This window comes from Nerophis lumbriciformis, linkage group LG02 (assembly GCF_033978685.3).
Source record: "Nerophis lumbriciformis linkage group LG02, RoL_Nlum_v2.1, whole genome shotgun sequence".
Classification (NCBI taxonomy): domain Eukaryota; kingdom Metazoa; phylum Chordata; class Actinopteri; order Syngnathiformes; family Syngnathidae; genus Nerophis; species Nerophis lumbriciformis.
Genome location: NC_084549.2, coordinates 51,236,898 through 51,260,000, shown reverse-complemented (window position 1 = coordinate 51,260,000; position 23,103 = coordinate 51,236,898). Strand labels below are relative to the sequence as shown.

At 46.8% G+C, this 23,103-nt stretch overlaps 2 protein-coding genes across 5 annotated transcripts in view; both read left to right on the top strand.

The window, feature by feature from the left end:
• LOC133608714 (uncharacterized) overlaps positions 1-22,218 on the top strand; it is a 30,044-nt gene extending 7,826 nt beyond the window's left edge. The window contains exon 2 of one of the 2 annotated variants that reach the window (XM_061964198.1): positions 22,042-22,218. The gene's annotated coding sequence lies outside the window, so the exon portion shown is untranslated. Of the gene's footprint in view, positions 1-20,022 lie in introns of both variants that reach the window. The other variant, XM_061964190.1, reaches the window with a different exon arrangement.
• The window catches only part of macroh2a2 (macroH2A.2 histone), a 75,740-nt gene extending 53,280 nt beyond the window's left edge, over positions 1-22,460 (top strand). For 2 of the 3 annotated variants that reach the window (XM_061964158.1, XM_061964149.2), the window contains exon 9: positions 22,163-22,460. In XM_061964158.1, the coding sequence (XP_061820142.1) occupies positions 22,163-22,427 (265 nt within the window). In that variant the 3' untranslated portion in view covers positions 22,428-22,460. Of the gene's footprint in view, positions 1-22,067 lie in introns of all 3 variants that reach the window. The other variant, XM_061964166.1, reaches the window with a different exon arrangement.
• Positions 22,461-23,103: the final 643 nt, after the last annotated feature.

The window sequence follows — 23,103 nt, the reverse complement described above, 5'->3', positions numbered from 1 at the left end:
GTTGGCATGCTGTGTAAATCGTAAAAAAAAAACAGAATACAATGATTTGCAAATCCTTTTCAGCCTATATTCAAGTGAACACACTGCAAAGACAAGATCTTTAACATTCGAACTGGTGAACTTTGTTATTTTTTGCAAATATTAACTCATTTGGAATTTGATGCCTGCAACATGTTTCAAAAAAGCTGGCACAAGTGGAACATCCCACGGGTGAACAGGCTAATTGGGAACAGGTGGGTCCCATGATTGGGTTTAAAAGCAGCTTCCATGAAATGTTCAGTCATTCACAAACAACGATGGGGCGAGGTTCACCACTTTGCGAAAAAATGCGTGAGCAAATTGTCGAAGTTTAAGAACAACATTTCTCATCGGGCTATTGCAAGGAATTTAGGGATTTCACCATTTACAGTCCACCATAATATCAAAAGTTTCAGAGAATCTGGAGAAATCACTGCACGTAAGCAGCAATGCCCATGACATTCGATCCCTTAGGCCATGAGTGTCAAACTCTGGCCCGTGGGCCAAATTTGGCAATATCAAATTAACACTAGAGCTGGCCCGCCGATCATATACAGTGGCGGTGCCGCGGTACACCACTAATTCTCATACTTGCCAACCCTCCCGGGAGACTCCCAAATTTCAGTGCCCCTCCCGAGAATTGTAACATCCCGTTTTCGTCCAGTCCAACAATTGCTGCCTCAGTTAAATAATATGTGCGGCTTTAGCACGCTCACAGAAGTGAATATATATGCATATATATATATATATATATATATGTATATATGTATATATATATATATATACATATATATATATATGTATACAGAGTCGCGATCAAACGTTTACATACACTTGTAAATCACATATCATCTCACATCACATGGACAAAGATCAGACCTTTTGGAGGAATGTTCTGTGGTCAGATGAAACAAAAATTTAGCTGTTTGGCCACAATACCCAGCAATATGTTTGGAGGAGAATAAGTGAGACCTTTAATCCCGAAACACTATGCCTACCGTCAAGCATGGTGGTTGTAGTATTATGCTCTGGGCCTGTTTTGCTGCCAATGTAACTGGTGCTTTACAGAGAGTAAATGGGACAATGAAAAAGGAGGATTACCTCCAAATTCTTCAAGACAAACTAAAATCATCAGACCGGAGGTTGGGTCTTGGGCGCAGTTGGGTGTTCCAACAGGACAACGACCCCAAACATACGTCAAAAGTGGTAAAGGAATAGCTAAAACAGGCTAGAATTAAGGTTTTAGAATGGCCTGCCCAAAGTCTTGACTTAAACGTGTGGACAATGCTGAAGAAACAAGTCCATCCATCCATCCATCCATCTTCTTCCGCTTATCCGAGGTCGGGTCGCGGGCAGCAGCTTAAGCAGAGAAGCCCAGACTTCCCTCTCCCCAGCCACTTCGTCCAGCTCCTCCCGGGGGATCCCGAGGCGTTCCCAGGCCAGCCGGGAGACATAGTCTTCCCAACGTGTCCTGGGTCTTCCCCGTGGCCTCCTACCGGTCGGACGTGCCCGAAACACCTCCCGAGGGAGGCGTTCGGGTGGCATCCTGACCAGATGCCCGAACCACCTCATCTGGCTCCTCTCGATGTGGAGGAGCAGCGGCTTTACTTTGAGCTTCCCCCGGATGACAGAGCTTCTCACCCTATCTCTAAGGGAGAGCCCCGCCACCCGGCGGAGGAAACTCATTTCGGCCGCTTGTACCCGTGATCTTGTCCTTTCGGTCATGACCCAAAGCTCATGACCATAGGTGAGGATGGGAACGTAGATCGACCAGTAAATCGAGAGCTTTGCTTTCTGGCTCAGCTCCTTCTTCACCACAACGGATCGATACAGTGTCCGCATTACTGAAGACGCCGCACCGATCCGCCTGTCAATCTCACGATCCACTCTTCCCTCACTCGTGAACAAGACTCCGAGGTACTTGAACTCCTCCACTTGGGGCAAGATCTCCTCCCCAACCCGGAGATGGCACTCCACCCTTTTCCGGGCGAGAACCATGGACTCGGAATTGGAGGTGCTGATTCCCATCCCAGTCGCTTCACACTCGGCTGCGAACCGATCCAGTGAGAGCTGAAGATCTTGGCCAGATGAAGCCATCAGGACCACATCATCTGCAAAAAGCAGAGAGCTAATCCTGCAGCCACCAAACCAGATACCCTCAACGCCTTGACTGCGCCTAGAAATTCTGTCCATAAAGGTTATGAACAGAATCGGTGACAAAGGGCAGCCCTGGCGGAGTCCAACCCTCACTGGAAACGGGTCCGACTTACTGCCGGCAATGCGGACCAAGCTCTGACACTGATTATACAGGGAGCGAACCGCCACAATAAGACAGTCCGTTACCCCATACTCTCTGAGCACTCCCCACAGGACTTCCCGGGGTACACGGTCGAATGCCTTCTCCAAGTCCACAAAGCACATGTAGACTGGTTGAGCAAACTCCCATGCACCCTCAAGGACCCTGCCGAGAGTATAGAGCTGGTCCACAGTTCCACGACCAGGACGAAAACCACACTGTAACCTCCTCTCCAGTACACCTGAATAGACCTTACCGGGAAGGCTGAGGAGTGTGATCCCACGATAGTTGGAACACACCCTACGGTTCCCTTTCTTAAAAAGAGGAACCACCACCCCGGTCTGCCAATCCAGAGGTACCGCCCCCGATGTCCACGCGATGTTGCAGAGTCTTGTCAACCAAGACAGCCCCACAACATCCAGAGCCCTAAGTAACTCCGGGCGGATCTCATCCACCCCCGGGGCCTTGCCACCGAGGAGCTTTTTAACTACCTCGGCAACCTCAGTCCCAGAAATAGGAGAGCCCATCACAGATTCCCCAGGCCCTGCTTCCTCATAGGAAGACGTGCTGGTAGGATTGAGGAGGTCTTCGAAGTATTCCCTCCACCGATCCACAACATCCGCAGTCGAGGTCAGCAGAACACCATCCTCACCATACACGGTGTTGACATTGCACTGCTTCCCCTTTCTGAGGCGGCGGATGGTGGTCCAGAATCGCTTCGAAGCCGTCCGGAAGTCGTTTTCCATGGCTGCCCCGAACTCCTCCCATGTCCGAGTTTTTGCTTCTGCGACCGCCGAAGCCGCACATCGCTTGGCCTGTCGGTACCTGTCTGCTGCCTCCGGAGTCCTATGAGCCAAAAAAGCCCGATAGGACTCTTTCTTCAGCTTGACGGCATCCCTAGGTTCTAGGATTACCGCCACGACAGGCACCAACCACCTTGCGGCCACAGCTCCAATCGGCCGCTTCGACAATAGAGGCACGAAACATCGTCCACTCGGACTCAATGTCTAGTGCCTCCCTCGTGACATGTTCAAAGTTCTTCCGGAGGTGGGAATTGAAACTCTCTCTGACAGGAGACTCTGCCAGGCGTTCCCAGCAAACCCTCACAATGCGTTTGGGCCTGCCAGGTCTGTCCGGCATCCTTCCCCACCATCGCAGCCAACTCACCACCAGGTGGTGATCGGTAGAAAGCTCCGCCCCTCTCTTCACCCGAGTGTCCAAAACATGAGACCGCAAATCCGATGACACAACTACAAAGTCGATCATGGAACTGCGGCCTAGGGTGTCTTGGTGCCAAGTGCACATATGGACACCCTTATGTTTGAACATGGTGTTTGTTATTGACAATCTGTGACGAGCACAAAAGTCCAATAACAAAACACCACTCCGATTCAGATCCGGGCGGCCATTCTTCCCAATCACGCCTCTCCAGGTTTCACTGTTGTTGCCAACATGAGCGTTGAAGTCCCCCAGTAGAACGAGGGAATCACCCGGGGGAGCACTCTCCAGTACTCCCTCGAGTGAATCCAAAAAGGGTGGGTAATCTGAGCTGCGGTTTGGCGCGTAAGCGCAAACAACAGTCAGGACCCGTCCCCCCACCTGAAGGCGGAGAGAGGCTACCCTCTCGTCCACCGGGTTGAACTCCAACGTGCAGGCTTTGAGCCGGGAGGCAACAAGAATTTCCACCCCAGTCCGTCGCCTCTCACTGCCGGCAACGCCAGAGTGGAAGAGAGTCCAGCCCCTCTCAAGAGAACTGGTTCAAGAGCCCTTGCTGTGCGTCGAAGTGAGTCCGACTATATCTAGCCGGAACTTCTCCACCTCACGCACTAGCTCAGGCTCCTTCCCCCCCAGCGAGGTGACATTCCACGTCCCAAGAGCTAGCTTATGTAGTCGAAGATCGGACCGCCAAGTGCCCTGCCTTCGGCTTCCGCCCAGCTCACACTGCACCCGACCTCTATGGCCCCTGCTATGGGTGGTGAGCCCATTGGAGGCGGGACCCACGTTGCCTCTTCGGGCTGTGCCCGGCCAGGCCCCATGGGGACAGGCCCGGCCACCAGGCGCTCGCCATCGTGCCCCACCTCCGGGCCTGGCTCCAGAGGGGGGCCCCGGTGACCCGCGTCCGGGCGAGGGAAATCTGGGTTCCTTGTTTGTGTTCTTCATAGAGGTCTTCGAGCTGCTCTTTGTCTGATCCCTCACCTAGGACCAGTTTGCCTTGGGAGACCCTACCAGGGGGCATAAAGCCCCCGGACAACATAGCTCCTAGGATCATTGGGACACGCAAACTCCTCTACCACGTTAAGGTGGCAGCTCAGAGAGGAGAAGAAACAAGTCCATGTCAGAAAACCAACAAATTTAGCTGAACTGCACCAATTTTGTCAAGAGGAGTGGTCAAAAATTCAACCAGAAGCTTGTGGATAGCTACCAAAAGCGCCTTATTGCCGTGAAACTTGCCAAGGGACATGTAACCAAATATTAACATTGCTGTTTGTATACTTTTGACCCAGCAGATTTGGTCACATTTTCAGTAGACCCATAATAAATTTATAAAAGAACCAAATTTCATGAATGTTTTTTGTGACCAAGTATGTGCTTCAATCACTATTACAAAAAAATAAGAGTTGTAGAAAGTATTGGAAACTCAAGACAGCTATGACGTTATGTTCTTTACAAGTGTATGTAAACTTTTGATTGTGACTGTATATATATATATATATATATATATATACACACACACATATGTAGCATGGTGATACAGGGGTTAGTGCATGTGCCTCACAATACGAATGTCCTGGGTTCGATCCACGGGCTTGGGGTTTTTCTGCGTGGAGTTTGCCTATTCTCCCCGTGATAGCATGGGTTACCCCGAGTACTCCGACCACGATTATATATACATATATACATATATATATATATATATATATGAAATAAATAATATATAAAAAAGATCATTCTTTGATCATCATGGCGCCGATCATGACTGCCTCAATGCTGTCGTGCGCTCTGTTTTGTTTGTTTTTGTGCGTAAATTGTGTGTCCGCGTGGTGTTACGCCCGCGAAAAGCTACTTAACATCAGATCAATCACCCCGAGGGACTTATTACCAGTCATTTTAGCGTCAGCTGCGGATTTGGTCCATTCTTTGATCAAAAGAGGGAAACTGCACCGAAGAGAAAAGAGAGCGGGAGCCCTTGACCGTCTCCGCAGACGGGGATCACGCACGCCCTTACCTGGCATCTTTCTCTCCAACGTCCACTCACTTCCCAACAAGATGGACGAGCTGGCATTGCTGATGAGAAGAAACAAGGACTTTTCCTCATCTTGTGTTTTGTGCTTTACGGAGACGTGGCTGAGCGCAAGTGTCCGGTACAGCGCGGTTCAACCGCAGGGCTTTCATCTTCTCCGCGCGGACCGAGACCCGGGGCTCTCCGGCAAAACAAGACGCGGTGGAGTCTGCTTCTTCATCAACAACTGGTGTACAGACGTGACGGTGATAACCCAACACTGCTCTCTTGCTCTGGAATATATTTTCATTCACTGTAACCCCTTTTACTCACCGCGAGAGATCATTTCACTCATTCTAGTGGCTGCCTATATACCGCCCAGCGCGGACGTGCATGACGCTCAGCGCACGCTTGCAGGCCATATCTTACATGTGGAACGGTCTTTTCTGGACTCTCTTGTTACCGTACTTGGTGACTTTAACAAGGGAAATTTGAGCCAGGAATTACCCAAGTATAGGCAGTTTATTAAATGCTCGACCAGAGAGGAGAACACTTTGGATCACTGTTGCACTACAATAAGTAAGGCATACCATGCAGTCCCGCGCGCTGCTATCGGACTATCAGATCACGTGATGGTGCACTTAATCCCTTCATACAGACAGAGACTGAAACTGGCTAAACCTGTTATGAAAACCATTAAGAAGTACACCGCTGAGGGATGTTTGGAGACGACAGACTAGGAGTCAATTGGAGCGGCTACGGACAATCTGGACGGGTATACGGACACTGTGACCTCATACATTCAGTTCAATGAGGCGCAAATCCTTCCAACGCGCACCAGGGCTTGTTATAACAACGACAAACCCTGGTTCACTCCTAAGCTCCGACAGCTGCGCAAGAAGAATAAGGCTGCGTGGAGGAGCGGGGACCGGAGTACCTACAGAGAAGCGAAGTACCACTTCAACAGGTAAGTGGAGAAAGTTAAATCTGTGTACTCTAACCGTCTACAGGAACAGTTCAGCTCCAATGATTCTGCGGCCGTGTGGAGAGGGCGAGGGCCCTTACGAACTATAAGCCCTAAGCCCCCCAAGCCCTGAATGACCAGACTCTCGCTCAGGGCCTCAACACACATTACTGTCGTCACGAACGGCCTTCAGCTCATCAAAGCTCTGCTGTCCCCATCATCACCCTCCCCACCAACGCAAGCACTTCATTAAAGGACTCCAAGGAGATCAAAGGACTCCAAGAACATTACAGGACTTCGTCCATCAAAGGCCCTCTCCATCCGAGAGGAGGATGTACGCCGGCAGTTCTTGAAGTTGAACACGCGGAAGGCCCCCGGGCCGGATGGTGTCTCCCCCTCCACCCTCAGACACTGCGCGGATCAGCTGACTCCTGTCTTCACTGACATTTTTACACCTCTCTGGAGCTATGCCGCGTGCTGTCCTGCTTCAAGACCTCCATCATTGTCCCTGACCCCAAGAAACCACAGATCACAGGACTTAATGACAACAGGCCAGTGGCGCTGACGTCTGTGGTCATTAAGTCCTTTGAGCGCTTGGTCCTGCCCCACCTCAAGGACATCACCGTCCCCCTCCTGGACCCACTGCAGTTCGCCTACTTGCCAAACCTCCCAAATTTTCCGGGAGACTCCCGAAATTCAACACCTCTCCCGAAAACCTCCCGGGACATATATTCCCCGAAAATCTCCCGATTTTCAGCCGTAGCTGGAGGCCACGCCCCCTCCAGCTCTATGCGCACCTGAGTGAGGACAGCCTTTTTTCATGACGGGAGGACAACAGGGTGTCAAGAACTAAATCATCCAGACTAGAGATAAATGGTATTATTATGTTTATCTTACCTACAAATAAATATATTTATTAATTTTTTTTAAAAAACTAAATAAATGTTTACTATATTTTGCTAAATACATAAAAATTAATTGTATTTTAATTTGTATTTTTTCTGACTCCTTATTACATCCAGCCATAGAATCATACATTAAAATCAATCAATCAATCAATCATTATTTATATAGCCCTAAATCACAAGTGTCTCAAAGGGCTGCACAAGCCACAACGACATCCTCGGTACAAAGCCCACATAAGGGCAAGGAAAAACTCACCCCAGTGGGACGTCGATGTGAATGACTATGAGAAACCTTGGAGAGGACCGCATATGTGGGTAACCCCCCCCCCCTCTAGGGGAGACCGAAAGCAATGGATGTCGAGTGGGTCTGACATAATATTGTGAGAGTCCAGTCCATAGTGGATCCAACATAATAGTAAGAGTCCAGTCCATAGTAGGGCCAGCAGGACACCATCCCGAGCGGAGACGGGTCAGCAGCGCAGAGATGTTCCCAGCCGATGCACAGGCGAGCGGTCCACCCCGGGTCCCGACTCTGGACAGCCAGCACTTCATCCATGGCCACCGGACCTGTGCCCCCCCCCCCTCAAGGAAAAGGGGAGCAGAGGAGAAAAGAAAAGAAACGGCAGATCAACTGGTCTAACAGGGGGGCTATTTAAAGGCTAGAGTATACAAATGAGTTTTAAGATGGGACTTAAATGCTTCTACTGAGGTAGCATCTCTAATTGTTACCAGGAGGGCATTCCATAGTACTGGAGCCCGAATAGAAAACGCTCTATAGCCCGCAGACTTTTTTTGGGCTCTGGGAATCACTAATAAGCCGGAGTTCTTTGAACGCAGATTTCTTGCCGGGACATATGGTACAATGCAATCGACAAGATAGGACGGAGCTAGACCGTGTAGTATTTTATACGTAAGTAGTCAAACCTTAAAGTCACATCTTAAGTGCACAGGAAGCCAGTGCAGGTGAGCCAGTATAGGCGTAATATGATCAAACTTTCTTGTTCTTGTCAAAAGTCTAGCAGCCGCATTTTGTACCAACTGTAATTTTTTAATGCTAGACATAGGGAGACCCGAAAATAATACGTTACAGTAGTCGAGACGAGACGTAACGAACGCATGAATAATGATCTCAGCGTCACTAGTGGATAAAATAGAACGGATTTTAGCGATATTACGGAGATGAAAGAAGGCCGTTTTAGTAACACTCTTAATGTGTGATTCAAACGAGAGAGTTGGGTCGAAGATAATACCCAGATTCTTTACTGATTCGCCTTGTGTAATTGTTTGGTTGTCAAATGTTAAGGTGGTATTATTAAATAAATGTCGGTGTTTAGCAGGACCGATAATCAGCATTTCCGTTTTCTTGGCGTTGAGTTGCAAGAAGTTAGCGGACATCCATTGTTTAATTTCATTAAGACACGCCTCCAGCTGACTACAATCCGGCGTGTTGGTCAGCTTTAGGGGCATGTAGAGTTGGGTGTCATCAGCAAAATAAACATGTTTGAAATAATTAATTTTAAATGATCATAGTAATTCATTTAAAATGACCATATCTAATTAATAAAATAATTGCTTGTTTATCAACAACTTTAACATTTTATTCATTACATTTTGAAGCTCTCAGAAGCCAAGTTATGTTATATTCCTTAAGATTTATTTATGCAAGTTTGAAGTATCAATTATCTAAACAGTTTTGTTTGTATATTTTCAGGATGTGTATCAGTGACGTGCAGTCACTAGAGGCATGATGGCATGATGGCATGAGCCATGATGGCAGGTGAGGCGGGGCCTCACCTGCCATCATGGAAAGAACAAAATTGTAAAAAGAAAAAAAATTGATAAATTGTTATATGTATCCAGTGATTATACTATAAAGTTATTTTCCATTTAACTTCACCAGTTTTAGATTATTTTTATTCAAAATCGCTGAATTTTCACATTTGCCGTTCAAATACTGAGAAGAGACGGTGCGGTGAACAGCAGCCAGTTGAGGCATGTCACTCAACCTGGATTCTGGACTCGGCTAGCTGCTGGCCTGCTGTGCAGTGAGACTGTATTGCTATATGAACTATATTATACATTTCCATAGTTTAGTTAGCTGAGGTATATAATGTACAGTGTATTTTGTCAACAACTGTATGTGTGCAACGTATTTCTTGTGCTGAGCGATCATAATGATAATGATAAATGGGTTGTACTTGTATAGCGCTTTTCTACCTTCAAGGTACTCAAAGCGCTTTGACACTATTTCCACATTTACCCATTCACACACACATTCACACATTGATGGCGGGAGCTGCCATGCAAGGCGCTAACCAGCAGCCATCAGGAGCAAGGGGTGAAGTGTCTTGCCCCCAGTAACCAACAACCCTCCGATTGCTGGCACGGCCACTCTACCAACTTCGCCACGCCGCCCCAAAACGGCTGCAAAAGACGCACTGGCTGAGGCTCCAGTAATCCCGGCTCCTGCACCCCCGCCGTAGAATTGTTATATCAACTAAAGCCCACACTAAAACTTTCCACCTGCAAGATTGAATCCATTCAAAAAAGTTATTTCATAAGAAGCCAAAAAGTGCACAAACAATAATGTTCGTGTTGGAGGAGTTGTGAATGACTGCAGGGCCACAACATTAGGTACACCTGCAGACTGCAGGTGTATCTAATTCACAACTCCTCCAACACGAACATTATTGTTTTTGCACTTTTTGGCTTCTTATTAAATAACTTTTGTAACCTATTTTCAGGGGCTTTTCTCTTTGTGATGTTAAGTTCCTGTTATGCGCTGTTATGCAGTATATGCCTTGAGCTCTTATTTTGAAGGCGCTAAAAGCGGAAGTGATGACACGGAGTGGAGCGGAGGTTTTTGAAAGAAGGTAAATAAAGTGGTCCTCGTGCAAACTGGAGCCTCCGTGTTTGTTATTTTGTAGTTTCATACAGTATAGGCAACATTTATAAACCCTCGGTTACACTTTTTTAAATAGATTCAATCTTGCACGTGGAAAGTTTAAGTGAGGGCTTTAGTTGCGGCGCATGGACTTTATTTATAAGTATAGGTAAGACCATAATAATGTTTTTTTTATTAAATGTGCTTTTTTGTGTGCTACAGTTTGTATGTGTAAAGTTAAAGTTAAGTTAAAGTACCAATGATTGTCACACACACACTAGGTGTAATGACTTTTGTCGTCTGCATTTGACCCATACCCTTGTTCCCCCCCTGGGAGGTGAGGGGCAGCAGCGGCGCCGCACCCGGGAATCATTTTTGGTGATTTAACCCCCAATTCCAACCCCTGATGCTGAGTGCCAAGCAGGGAAGAATGCTGGTATGAGCTTTTAAACATAACCCGTTAACTGCTGCCAATCAACTGGTGAATAAGATTCTCTTTCGGGTTCATATGTTTGTAAATCTGACTGTGATGAAGTCAGTGCCTCACCAGCCATGAACCTCACCGCACGTCACTGATGTGTGTAAATATATATATATATATATATATATATATATATATATATTTCCAGGTAAAAGCCAGTAAATTAGAATATTTTGAAAAACTTGATTTATTTCAGTAATTGCATTCAAAAGGTGTAACTTGTACATTATATTTATTCATTGCACACAGACTGATGCATTCAAATGTTTATTTCATTTCATTTTGATGATATGCAGTGGCAACAAATGAAAATCCAAAATTCCGTGTGTCACAAAATTAGAATATTACTTAAGGCTAATACAAAAAAGGGATTTTTAGAAATGTTGGCCAACTGAAAAGTATGAAAATGAAAAATATGAGCATGTACAATACTCAATACTTGGTTGGAGCTCCTTTTGCCTCAATTACTGCGTTAATGCGGCGTGGCATGGAGTCGATGAGTTTCTGGCACTGCTCAGGTGTTATGAGAGCCCAGGTTGCTCTGATAGTGGCCTTCAACTCTTCTGCGTTTTTGGGTCTGGCATTCTGCATTTGCTTTTCACAATACCCCACAGATTTTCTATGGGGCTAAGGTCAGGGGAGTTGGCGGGCCAATTTAGAACAGAAATACCATGGTCCGTAAACCAGGCACGGGTAGATTTTGCGCTGTGTGCAGGCGCCAAGTCCTGTTGGAACTTGAAATCTCCATCTCCATAGAGCAGGTCAGCAGCAGGAAGCATGAAGTGCTCTAAAACTTGCTGGTAGACGGCTGCGTTGACCCTGGATCTCAGGAAACAGAGTGGACCGACACCAGCAGATGACATGGCACCCCAAACCATCACCCAACCATGCAAATTTTGCATTTCCTTTGGAAATCGAGGTCCCAGAGTCTGGAGGAAGACAGGAGAGGCACAGGATCCACGTTGCCTGAAGTCTAGTGTAAAGTTTCCACCATCAGTGATGGTTTGGGGTGCCATGTCATCTGCTGGTGTCGGTCCACTCTGTTTCCTGAGATCCAGGGTCAACGCAGCCGTCTACCAGCAAGTTTTAGAGCACTTCATGCTTCCTGCTGCTGACCTGCTCTATGGAGATGGAGATTTCAAGTTCCAACAGGACTTGGCGCCTGCACACAGCGCAAAATCTACCCGTGCCTGGTTTACGGACCATGGTATTTCTGTTCTAAATTGGCCCGCCAACTCCCCTGACCTTAGCCCCATAGAAAATCTGTGGGGTATTGTGAAAAGGAAGATGCAGAATGCCAGACCCAAAAACGCAGACGAGTTGAAGGCCACTATCAGAGCAACCTGGGCTCTCATAACACCTGAGCAGTGCCAGAAACTCATCGACTCCATGCCACGCCGCATTAACGCAGTAATTGAGGCAAAAGGAGCTCCAACCAAGTATTGAGTATTGTACATGCTCATATTTTTCATTTTCATACTTTTCAGTTGGCCAACATTTCTAAAAATCCCTTTTTTGTATTAGCCTTAAGTAATATTCTAATTTTGTGACACACGGAATTTTGGATTTCATTTGTTGCCACTTCAAATCATCAAAATGAAATGAAATAAACATTTGAATGCATCAGTCTGTGTGCAATGAATAAATATAATGTACAAGTTACACCTTTTGAATGCAATTACTGAAATAAATCAAGTTTTTCAAAATATTCTAATTTACTGGCTTTTACCTGTGTGTGTGTATATATATATATATATGTGTATATATATATATATATATATATATATATATATATATATATATATATATATATATATATATATATATATATAAATGGGTTGTACTTGTATAGCGCTTTTCTACCTTCAAGGTACTCAAAGCGCTTTGACACTACTTCCACATTTACCCATTCACACACACATTCACACACTGATGGAGGGAGCTGCCATGCAAGGCGCTAACCAGCACCCATCAGGAGCAAGGGTGAAGTGTCTTGCTCAGGACACAACGGACATGACGAGGTTGGTACTAGGTGGGGATTGAACCAGGGACCCTCGGGTCGCGCACGGCCACTCTTCCACTGTGCCACGCCGTCCCTATATATATATATATATACATATATGTGTGTATGGAATGCTTGACTTGGTGAATTCTAGCTGTCAATATACTCCTCCCCACTTAACCACGCCCCCAACCACGCCCCCCACACCCCCACCTCCCGAAATCGGAGTTCTCAAGGTTGGCAAGTATGCCTACAGAGCTAACAGGTCTGTGGATGGTGCAGTGAACCTGGCTCTCCGCTTCATCCTAGAGCATCTGTGCTCCCCAGGAAACTACGCCAGGAACCTGTTTGTGGACTTCAGCTCTGCCTTCAACACCATCCTCCCTGGACTGCTACGAGACAAGCTCTACCAGCTCAGCGTGCCCGACTCCCTCTGTAGTTGGATCAATGACTTCCTGACGGACCGAAAACAGCACGTGCGGCTGGGGAAGATTGTCTCGGACAGTCGAACCACAAACACTGGTACCCCTCAGGGCTGTGTATTTTCCCCATGGCTCTTCTCCCTGTATACAAACTGCTGCACCTCCAGTCACCAGTCCGTAAAGCTGCTCAAGTTTGCGGATGACACTACCCTCATCGGGCTCATCTCTGATGGCGTCGAGTCCACCTACAGAAGAGAGGTGGACCAGCTGGCGTACTGGTGCAGCCTCAACAACCTGGAGCTGAACGCCCAGAAAACAGTGGAGATGATCATGGACTTCAGGAAAGTCACAGCCCCACCATCTCCCCCAGTGCCGACCCAAGCCTCCATGGGGCCCTAAGCAAAATTTGATTTTGGGGCCCTCTATTTCTGCCAATAATATTGATTGTTGATCATTCACACACCTACTATAAACTCACTGCGGCTCTGGCAGTGTTGTTTACATTATCCTATTGTCAGCCTGGCATGTCTTTACAAATGACATGTCATTTATAAAGATATAGGGGTGGCCCAGTTAAGAACATAAATAATACCAATGAATGAACGAATGATGTCCAGAGTGCCACATTTCCTAATCTTAAAATATAGAAAACATTCAGCTACAAGAGTGGCCTGGGGTTGAACAGTCCAAGTGATAAAGCTTTGTATTCTCAGTAAAAGTGGCATCTTGTCTCATCAGTCTTGTACATATTAGTCTTTAATTACTAGTTTATATTTTTAGTTAATTGTTCATATTTAATGTTTACTTTGTACAAAGAGAGCGCAGTCTACTGAAGTTAAATTCATCAATAGTTTTCCCTTTTGAAAGACGCAAGGCAAATTCCTTCCATTTCACCATGTTGCTACAATGATCTTCACTGTTTTCATGCTGTTTCAGCAGTGCACCTATGTTGACCCAATCCCGCTGTCCCTCGGCTGCCAGTTTTAAGGACTTTTTGGAAAATAATTTGCAGCAAAAGCAATAGACTGCATCTTTACTTCTTGAATAGGTCAGCCAGCTACGCTTGACTTTTTCCCCATTGACTAGCTGTCTGTAGGTATAATGATAATGAAAACTTCGGCCATCATGCCGTTTGGGGAATGAAAAGTTCTCCTTAATAGACAGTGGTCCTCTGATCACCTGCTCAGTCCTGTCTGAATCTGAGAGGAAAGAAGGCCACTCAGCTGGGTCAACTGGCGGAGCTGATGATGGTCTATGGTGTGAAGGGGACGTTGTGGTGGAAGTTGCTGAGGAAGTGACCAAAGAAAGACAATGACTAAAAAAGAAGGACCTATAAGATCATTAAATTGCACTGTTGGACATAATTATTAATCTCAGAATGTTCTGCAGTACAATGAGCAATTATAAAGGGTGTTTTGCAGTTAACTTACTAGATAAATCAGCTGTGGTTTCAGACAGGGAGGGGACAGTGGGCACAGAGGATGGAGGTGTGTGAGAGAGCACTGTAGAGGATGGAGATGGACCTAAGATGAAATACATACATACATACATACATACATATAGGCACACATATTAATGAGATACTTTGACTATATTAATTTCCCTTCAGGTGTAATGTTTATACTATGAAATTAAATGTATACTGTATGGTGACAGTCTTTTCCTCACCTGATTCATCACTCACAGTTGAGTCTGAGGATGTGGACTGGCTCTGGGCTGATTCTGTGCCTCCAAAGTATTTTAACAATGCTCCTGGGGAAGTTTCACATAACTTATGAGTTGATGTAAAAAATAATGTTTATTTTACTCACATAAATTACTGTGCTCTGCTGCAAACAATTTGTGCAAACAACATATCTCACTAGTAACCTGATGCTAAAAACATATTGCTAGCACCGCGCTAGCTAGCTAACGTCACCTAGCTAAAGCTAATTACAGCTACAAATCTCTTTGATAAACATGCAAACATACCTTTATCATGGCATTTTTTCTCCTCTTCCACTTTCTTCTTCTTCCTTTTTTCTGCACCTGAAGAATATGTCCTTTTTTGTGACATTGTTTTGCCTCTATCTACGCTTTTGATGCCCAGTGCGCACTGGCATTGCACGGCAGGCGGCAAACGTCACAGGTGCAGCAGAGGCAGCTTTACATTTAAAGAGAGGCAGGAAGAATCACTAGGCCTAGATCAGCAGCAGCACTCTGTTGACCTAAAATTGTGTTTTTGTACAATAATATATCTTTGATCATTTAGAAATCATCAGTCGGACTCGTACATGCAAAAAATAAGAATTTTTTGTTAATTGCTTTTGGGGGCCCCCTGGTGGCCGCGGGGCCCTAAGCAAGCGCTTAGTACGCTTATGCCTTGGGCCGGCTCTGATCTCCCCTCACCCTGATTGACTCTCCCACCCGCGTCTCTATTGTGGACTCCATCCGTTTCTTGGGCACCACCATCACTCAGGACCTCAAGTGGGAGCCGACCATAAGCTCCCTCATCAAGAAGGCCTAGCAGAGGATGTCCTTCCTGTGGCACTTGAGGAAACTTAAGGTGCCGACCGAGATGCTGGTGCAGTTTTACTCAGCCATCATCGAGTCCATCCTCACCTCTTCCATCACCGTGTGGTTCCCCGGCGCCACAGTCCAGTATAAGCATCGACTGCAGCGCATCGTACGTGCTGTTGAGAAGGTTATTGGCTGCACACTTTCATCCATCCAGGACCTGTTTTCCTCCAGGACCAGGAGGCGTGTGGGTCGAATCATAGCTGACTCTTCTCACCCTGGACACAAACTATTCTCCCCTCTCCCCTCAGGCAGGAGACTACGGTCCATCCAGACCCACACCTCCCGCCACCTGAACAGTTTTTTTCCCCCTCGGCCACCAGGATGAGGATCAGGATGCTTTATTATTGTCCATTCCTTAACATGTACAAGGCACATAAGAACTGAAATTATATTTTCGGCACAGTCCCACTAAGAGCAGACATACGTTACAGGGAGACAAGACGGGACCGCCAACGGATCAGTTACTTACGGCGCTCCTTAAAAAAGGTGGGAAAAAGGTGATATTGGGAAAGGGGGGAAGAGTAAAAAATATCAGTCAAAGCCTGGACCCTCGGGAGGGGGTCCAGACTGAGTCCAAGGGAAAAAAACTAATTTGCCATAGCACACATAAACATGTTACATATAATCACAAAAACTTGCCATAGAGGGGGGGATTTGGGGCCCTGGAGGCCGGCCTGCTGCTATAAAGCGCTACTCAGCCGTCCATAACCCCAAAGGGGAATTAAGCGGTGGTGAAGGCGTGGGGTGGGGTGCGGTGGGGAGTGTGTTTGTGTATATGCCCATAGTCTTTGGGTGAAGTAAAGTTGTGTTCATGAGCCCAGGGTCGTTCTGCATACAATGCAAGCAAAGTTCGACTCCCAGGTGTCGTTGAGGAGGGAGGGAGGTCAAAACCGTCCATCTTTGAAATTCCTCTGGGTATGGTTACAGAACAGCCTGTTCTTGTCCTCAAGGCCATTTGGGGGAGTCAAATCGTAGATAAGGATTTTAGTTTTTTCTCGAGCAGGCATTACAATGGCTTGCCTATTCTATTCGTCCATGCTGGTTAATCTCATGTCAAATCTTTCCTTTACAGCAAAGTTCTCCATGATGTGATCCATCTTGCGATTCAGGTCAGAAATCGCCCCAGACTATGATCCCACAGCCCGACCCAATCCGTCCATTGGGACGAACAGCCTTTGGGCTCCTTGAGTGGCTGCCATCGAATTTTACGATACACCAGAGCAATGCCCAGCCCAATCAGCAGGTGCCCCGTGATCATGGTTGCAAATAGGTAGATGTCTTCCACGTCCTCGAAGGAAAGGACTGAGAGGCACGTGATTCTCCATTTGTCCCAGGAATCTCTCACCTACCCCGCATGGTTCCATCAGGGCAGCCAGGCTCCCCAGAACCTCTTTTCCTCGTCGAAAATATTTTGTCAATTGAGTCGAGAGTCCAGCTAATCAATTCCATGTCTGATGTTTAGATTTGGAGGACAGCGCAAAGAAAGAGGCTTCAAAAAAAAGTTTAGACAAGACAAGACAAAAGAGAGCAAGCAAGGAAAAGATGGGAGGAGAAAAAAATGTGACCGCCCTCACCAGAGGCAAGACAGAAATAATATATATATATATATATATATATATATATATATATATATATATATATATATATATATATATATATATATATACAAATGATGTATATATATATGTGTGTATATATATATACCGGTCGGATGTGCCCTAAACACCTCCCTAGGGAGGTGATCGGGTGGCATCCTGACCAGATGCCCGAACTACCTCATCTGGCTCCTCTCGATGTGGAGGAGCAGCGGCTTTACTTTGAGCTCCCCTCGGATGACAGAGCTTCTCACCCTATCTCTAAGGGAGAGCCCTGCCACCCGGCGGAGGAAACTCATTTCGGCCGCTTGTACCCGTGATCTTGTCCTTTCGGTCATAACCCAAAGCTCATGACCATAGGTGAGGATGGGAACGTAGATCGACCGGTAAATTGAGAGCTTTGCCTTCCGGCTCAGCTCCTTCTTCACCACAACGGATCGATACAGCGTCCGCATTACTGAAGACGCCGCACCGATCCACCTGTCAATCTCACGATCCACTCTTCCCTTACTCGTGAACAAGACTCCAAGGCACTAGAACCTTGGGATAGGGTCTCCTCCGCAACCCAGAGATGGCACTCCACCCTTTTCCGGGCGAGAACCATGGACTCGGACTTGGAGGTGCTGATTCTCATCCCAGTCACTTCACACTCAGCTGCGAACCGATCCAGCGAGAGCTGAAGATCCTGGCCAGATGAAGCCATCAGGACCACATCATCTGCAAAAAGCAGAAACCTATTCCTGCAGCCACCAAACCGGATCCCCTCAACGCCTTGACTGCGCCTAGAAATTCTGTCCATAAAAGTTATGAACAGAATCGGTGACAAAGGGCAGCCTTGGCGGAGTCCAACCCTCACTGGAAACGTGTCCGACTTACTGCCGGCAATGCGGACCAAGCTCTGACACTGATCATACTGGTAGCGGACCGCCAAAATCAGACAGTCCGATACCCCATACTCTCTGAGCACTCCCCACAGGACTTCCCGAGGGACACGGTCGAATGCCTTCTCCATGTCCACAAAGCACATGTAGACTGATTGGGCAAACTTCCATGCACCCTCAAGGACCCTGCCGAGAGTATAGAGCTGGTCCACAGTTCTACGACCAGGACGAAAACCACACTGTTCCTCCTGAATCCGAGGTTCGACTATCCGGCGTAGCCTCCTCCCCAGTACACCTGAACTCTCTCTGACAGGAGACTCAGCCAGACGTTCCCAGCAAACCCTCAAAATGCGTTTGGGCCTGCCAGGTTTGTCCGGCATCCTCCCCCACCATCGCAGCCAACTCACCACCAGGTGGTGATCGGTAGAAAGCTCCGCCCCTCTCTTCACCCGAGTGTCCAAAACATGAGGCCGCAAATCCGATGACACAACTACAAAGTCGATCATGGTACTGCGGCCAAGGGTCTCCTGGTGCAAAGTGCACATATGGACACCCTTATTTTTGAACATGGTGTTCATTATGGACAATCTGTGACGGGCACAAAAGTCCAATAACAAAACACCTCTCGGGTTCAGATCCGGGCGGCCATTCTTCCCAATCACGCCTTTTCAGGTTTCACTGTCGTCGCGTGAGCGTTGAAGTCCCCCAGTAGAACGAGGGAACCACTCGGGGGAGCACTCTCAAGTACTCCCTCGAGCGAAACCAAAAAGGGTGGGTACTCTGAGCTGCCGTTTGCCGCGTAAGCGCAAACCACAGTCAGGACCCGTCCCCCCACCCGAAGGCGGAGGGAAGCTACCCTCTCGTCCACCGGGTTGAACTCCAACGTGCAGGCTCTGAGCCGGGGGGCAACAAGAATTGCCACCCCAGCCCGTCGCCTCTCAATGCCGGCAACGCCAGAGTGGAAGAGAGTGCAGCCCCTCTCTAGAGAACTGGTTCCAGAGCCCTTGCTGTGCGTCGAAGTGAGTCCGACTCTATCTAGCCGGAACTTCTCGACCTCGCGCACTAGCTCAGGCTTCTTCCCCCCCAGCAAGGTGACGTTTCACGTCCCAAGAGCTAGCTTCTGTAGCCGAGGATCGGACCGCCAAGTGCCCTGCCTTCGGCTGCCGTCCAGCTCACACTGCACCCGACCTCCATGGCCCCTGCTATGGGTGGTGAGCCCATTGGAGCCCACGTTGCCTCTTTGGGCTGTCCCCGGCCGGGCCCCATGGCGCTCGCCATCGTGCCCCACCTCAGGGCCTGGCTCCAGAGGGGGGCCCCGGTGACCCGCGTCCGGGCGAGGGAAATCTGGGTCCTTTGTTTTTATTCTTCATGGAGGTCTTCGAGCTGTATATATATATATATATATATATATATATATATATATATATATATATATATATATATATATATATATATTGTCGGAGGCAGATGTTTACATGTATCCGAATTTAAGTTGTACTTCTTTTATTTCATAGTCATATTTGAAAACAGCTCGTGTTTTCCATTTCTTCTCTTGCTGCTCTGTCTGCAAGTAAACTATGTGTGTTAACCTTGAGGCTTTGGAATGTGTTTTGACTAGCATGTATTTTGACTAGAGAGGGGGGGGAGGAGAGAGGGTTTTGGGGTCGGGACGGCAGACCATTTTGGCGGCGCGATAGAATGTTCTATGCTGGACTGGTCTCAAAAATATATCTGCAAAGCTTTGCCAATATATTACAAAATACCTATTCTGTCTCTGGTGGTTTTTTCAACTCAGCTTTAAGTGTCGTAAAGAGCTTGGGAGCGACTTGTGACTTGAATTCCCTGGGAGGAACAACTGGTCCAAAAACGCAACAATTTGGGGGCCTCGTCCGGGCGACACGCTGAGAATTGGACACCTCTTGCTTTCTTCTGGACAGACTAACTAGTGGCCAAACATAAACAAGGTAAGCAGAGCCTTTTTCTAAAATCTGCTTTAGGAGTCTGTCTTGAAGTATGTAAGTCAAACACTGTTTGTACCCCAGACACAGACTGGACATTTTGATGGATTGATTGCATTTTTGCCTTGTCCGCCATTACATAAAATGTTGTAAATAAGTGGTCAACTCGTGTCATTGTGTCTCGACTACCGTGACGGGGGGGAACAAGGCGAATTAGATAAGGACATGACTCGAGCATGCGCGAGACTATTCAAACGACCCACCCAGACTTTGACTAAGCCACCGCCCTATGACGTAAAGCCGGAAGCGTCTTTATGCCCACTTTTGACAGTGGTCGAAACAGAAACTAGGCTCTCTGGTTCACCCCCTTCTCCGGTGCCAGGAGAGGGAGGTACTCACACACCCTCTCTAAGATTATACCTACCTCCAAAACTTAAAATGTCTCCATCGGCTCAAATTCTTAACCCCTTCCTTTGCACGTCTGACCATTTTCCTCCGGCAGATGGCAACCTCGCGCGTGCATACCAGACATTTTTGACACATAACGCTGTTATTAGTGGCCAATTTCAATAAGACTTTTGCCGTCACAGACATGCAAGCCATTGTTGACCTTGCTTTCCCACCTGTACCTCAGGGAGGAAACCTTTGGCTAAAAATTTTGGACAAAGCTAACCCTGATATACGGTGCAAAAAACAACACATGGCAGGGACATCTTAAGCATCACATGCAAAATTGCGCGGACTCCACCGTCACCAATAGCAACACACTCACACACAAGCGAGCGCACACACACACACAAGCACGCTTATGCTCTCAGCACACACACACAAGGAAAAAACTGCACAAAAGCTCTTTCTCTGCGTTTCACTTTACCATAAAATTTCAAATTACTATTGCGAAGGCATCCGCCATAAGGTTAGTATTTTTCTAGTATTTGTGTCGATATAAATATAGGCATATTTTGAAGCTTTCACCATATTGAATAAGGTACATAACATTTATGATTTAGTTGAGTTTGAGTTATTTCTGATTTCGCTAAGGGGTCCCCTACCCTAATACCACCCTCCAGTGGTCCACAGAGACTGAAATGACTTTCATTGACCTCAAACATGACCTGTCCTCCGCCCCTGCTCTTGCTGTACTTGACTATTAGCTGACCTTTTTCCTAGATGTTTCTGAAAGTGATAGTATTACTGACACAGTCCCTTTTTCAGAAACAGAAGGGGGAGGAGGTGAGGGTGGATTCAGACTCTTGGATTCAGACTCCGTACAACAAAATAGCTTTAACAATATTCCTGTGGGTAAGAAGTTATAACTAAATTGTTGTAAGTTTGTAAATTTAACTTGAAAATAGCCATTTTGCACATCGATAGTAGTTTAGTAAATCAATTTGGAATATGGAGGAGGTGAGGGTGAACCGTGTATAGTTTTTGACTTCATTGATATGATCAATCCGGTGAAAGGGAAAAGATACTTGCTGACTTGTGTTGACAATCACAGTGGTAGGCCGGAAGCAACCCCAACCTCAAAAGAGGATGCAAAATCAGTAATTAAATGGCTTGTGAATGACCTAATTCCCCGACATGGTTTCCCCAAAAAGATTAGGTCAGACAAAAGCACCCATTTTAAAATTACTCACTTAGCCTTGGTCGAAAATGCTCTTGGACTAGAACACAGGTTCGGTTTGGGGTACCATCTTCAGTCCCAAGGTAAGGTTGAAAGGATGAACCAGAACATCAAAAACGAATCGGCTAAAATCTGTGCACAGACCAAATTGAATTGGATTGACATGTTGCAATTAGCATTAATGATCATTCGAATGTCCATGAATAAAACTGTTTTACCGCCCTTTCAGTTTTTCACCCTATGAACTGCATACAGGTCAGCCCCTTCCCAGGATCAACACCCCCCTGGAAGAAGGAATCAGCGTAAAACCAAAATGGTATTTTACACAAAATGCAGAATTTGTGTGCCAGTTCTTCTGTACAGATTCGAGGATGGCAGCCCGCCACTCCAGATTCCTTTCCGTTCACTGAGAGGGTCAAGATCAAGGTCATCAAACGCAAGTGTACGGAGCCCAGGTGGAATGGTCCCTTCAAGGTTGTAGTACGGACGTCCCACGCCCTTCGACTAGCTGGTACAGGGGACACCTGGTACCACCTCTACCTCCGCACTCCCGCGGAGGAGCCTGCCACGGAAGGGGCCCAGAAGACGACGCTGAGAGACACCTCCCTCCGTTGAGCTGCCGTCTACCGTCGTGTAGATCTTCCAGATTTTCTATCTACATTACTCTGATCAACTTCTATATTGTATACCAGTGCTTGAGACCAGTCCATAGGCTAAATGTTTCTTAGTTTTTCTTGCTTGTTTTCAGCATAACTATTTGCATTGTTACATTAAGTGAAAAGTTTGATATTTATCCCCGTCTCATTACCTGAATTACTCTGATTTTGATTTCTGAAAGGCAGGATGTTATACCCAGTAGGATTCCCTGACGGACTGGTGTTTGGGCTTGCTCTACTGACCTTGTGTCTCAGTTCTTCCTTCTCGACGACAGTGACTGACAAGTGTCTTAAAACGTACGGCGGACTTGAAATAGACTGGGTCAAGGGGGACAGCAAGACTTACTTTTCTGACCTGTGTAGTGTGATTAAGTGTGGAAAAAAAAATAGTTCTTACCGTGCTAGTAACCTCTATCTTTGTTACGACTCAAACCTGAACTATTGGTGTCGGATGCGGACAACATACTCTGGTAAGTGCCAGAGCAGGTGTTATGCTTACAAAGGCTCTCACATCTGTGTATACTAATGACATCACCACTGAAGACCTGGTAGCTTTGACCTTAGGAGCAGGTGCAGGCAACCTGTGGCATAGGTGGATGACTAGCATGGCTAAGAGCCAAGACCTGGGTGACTGT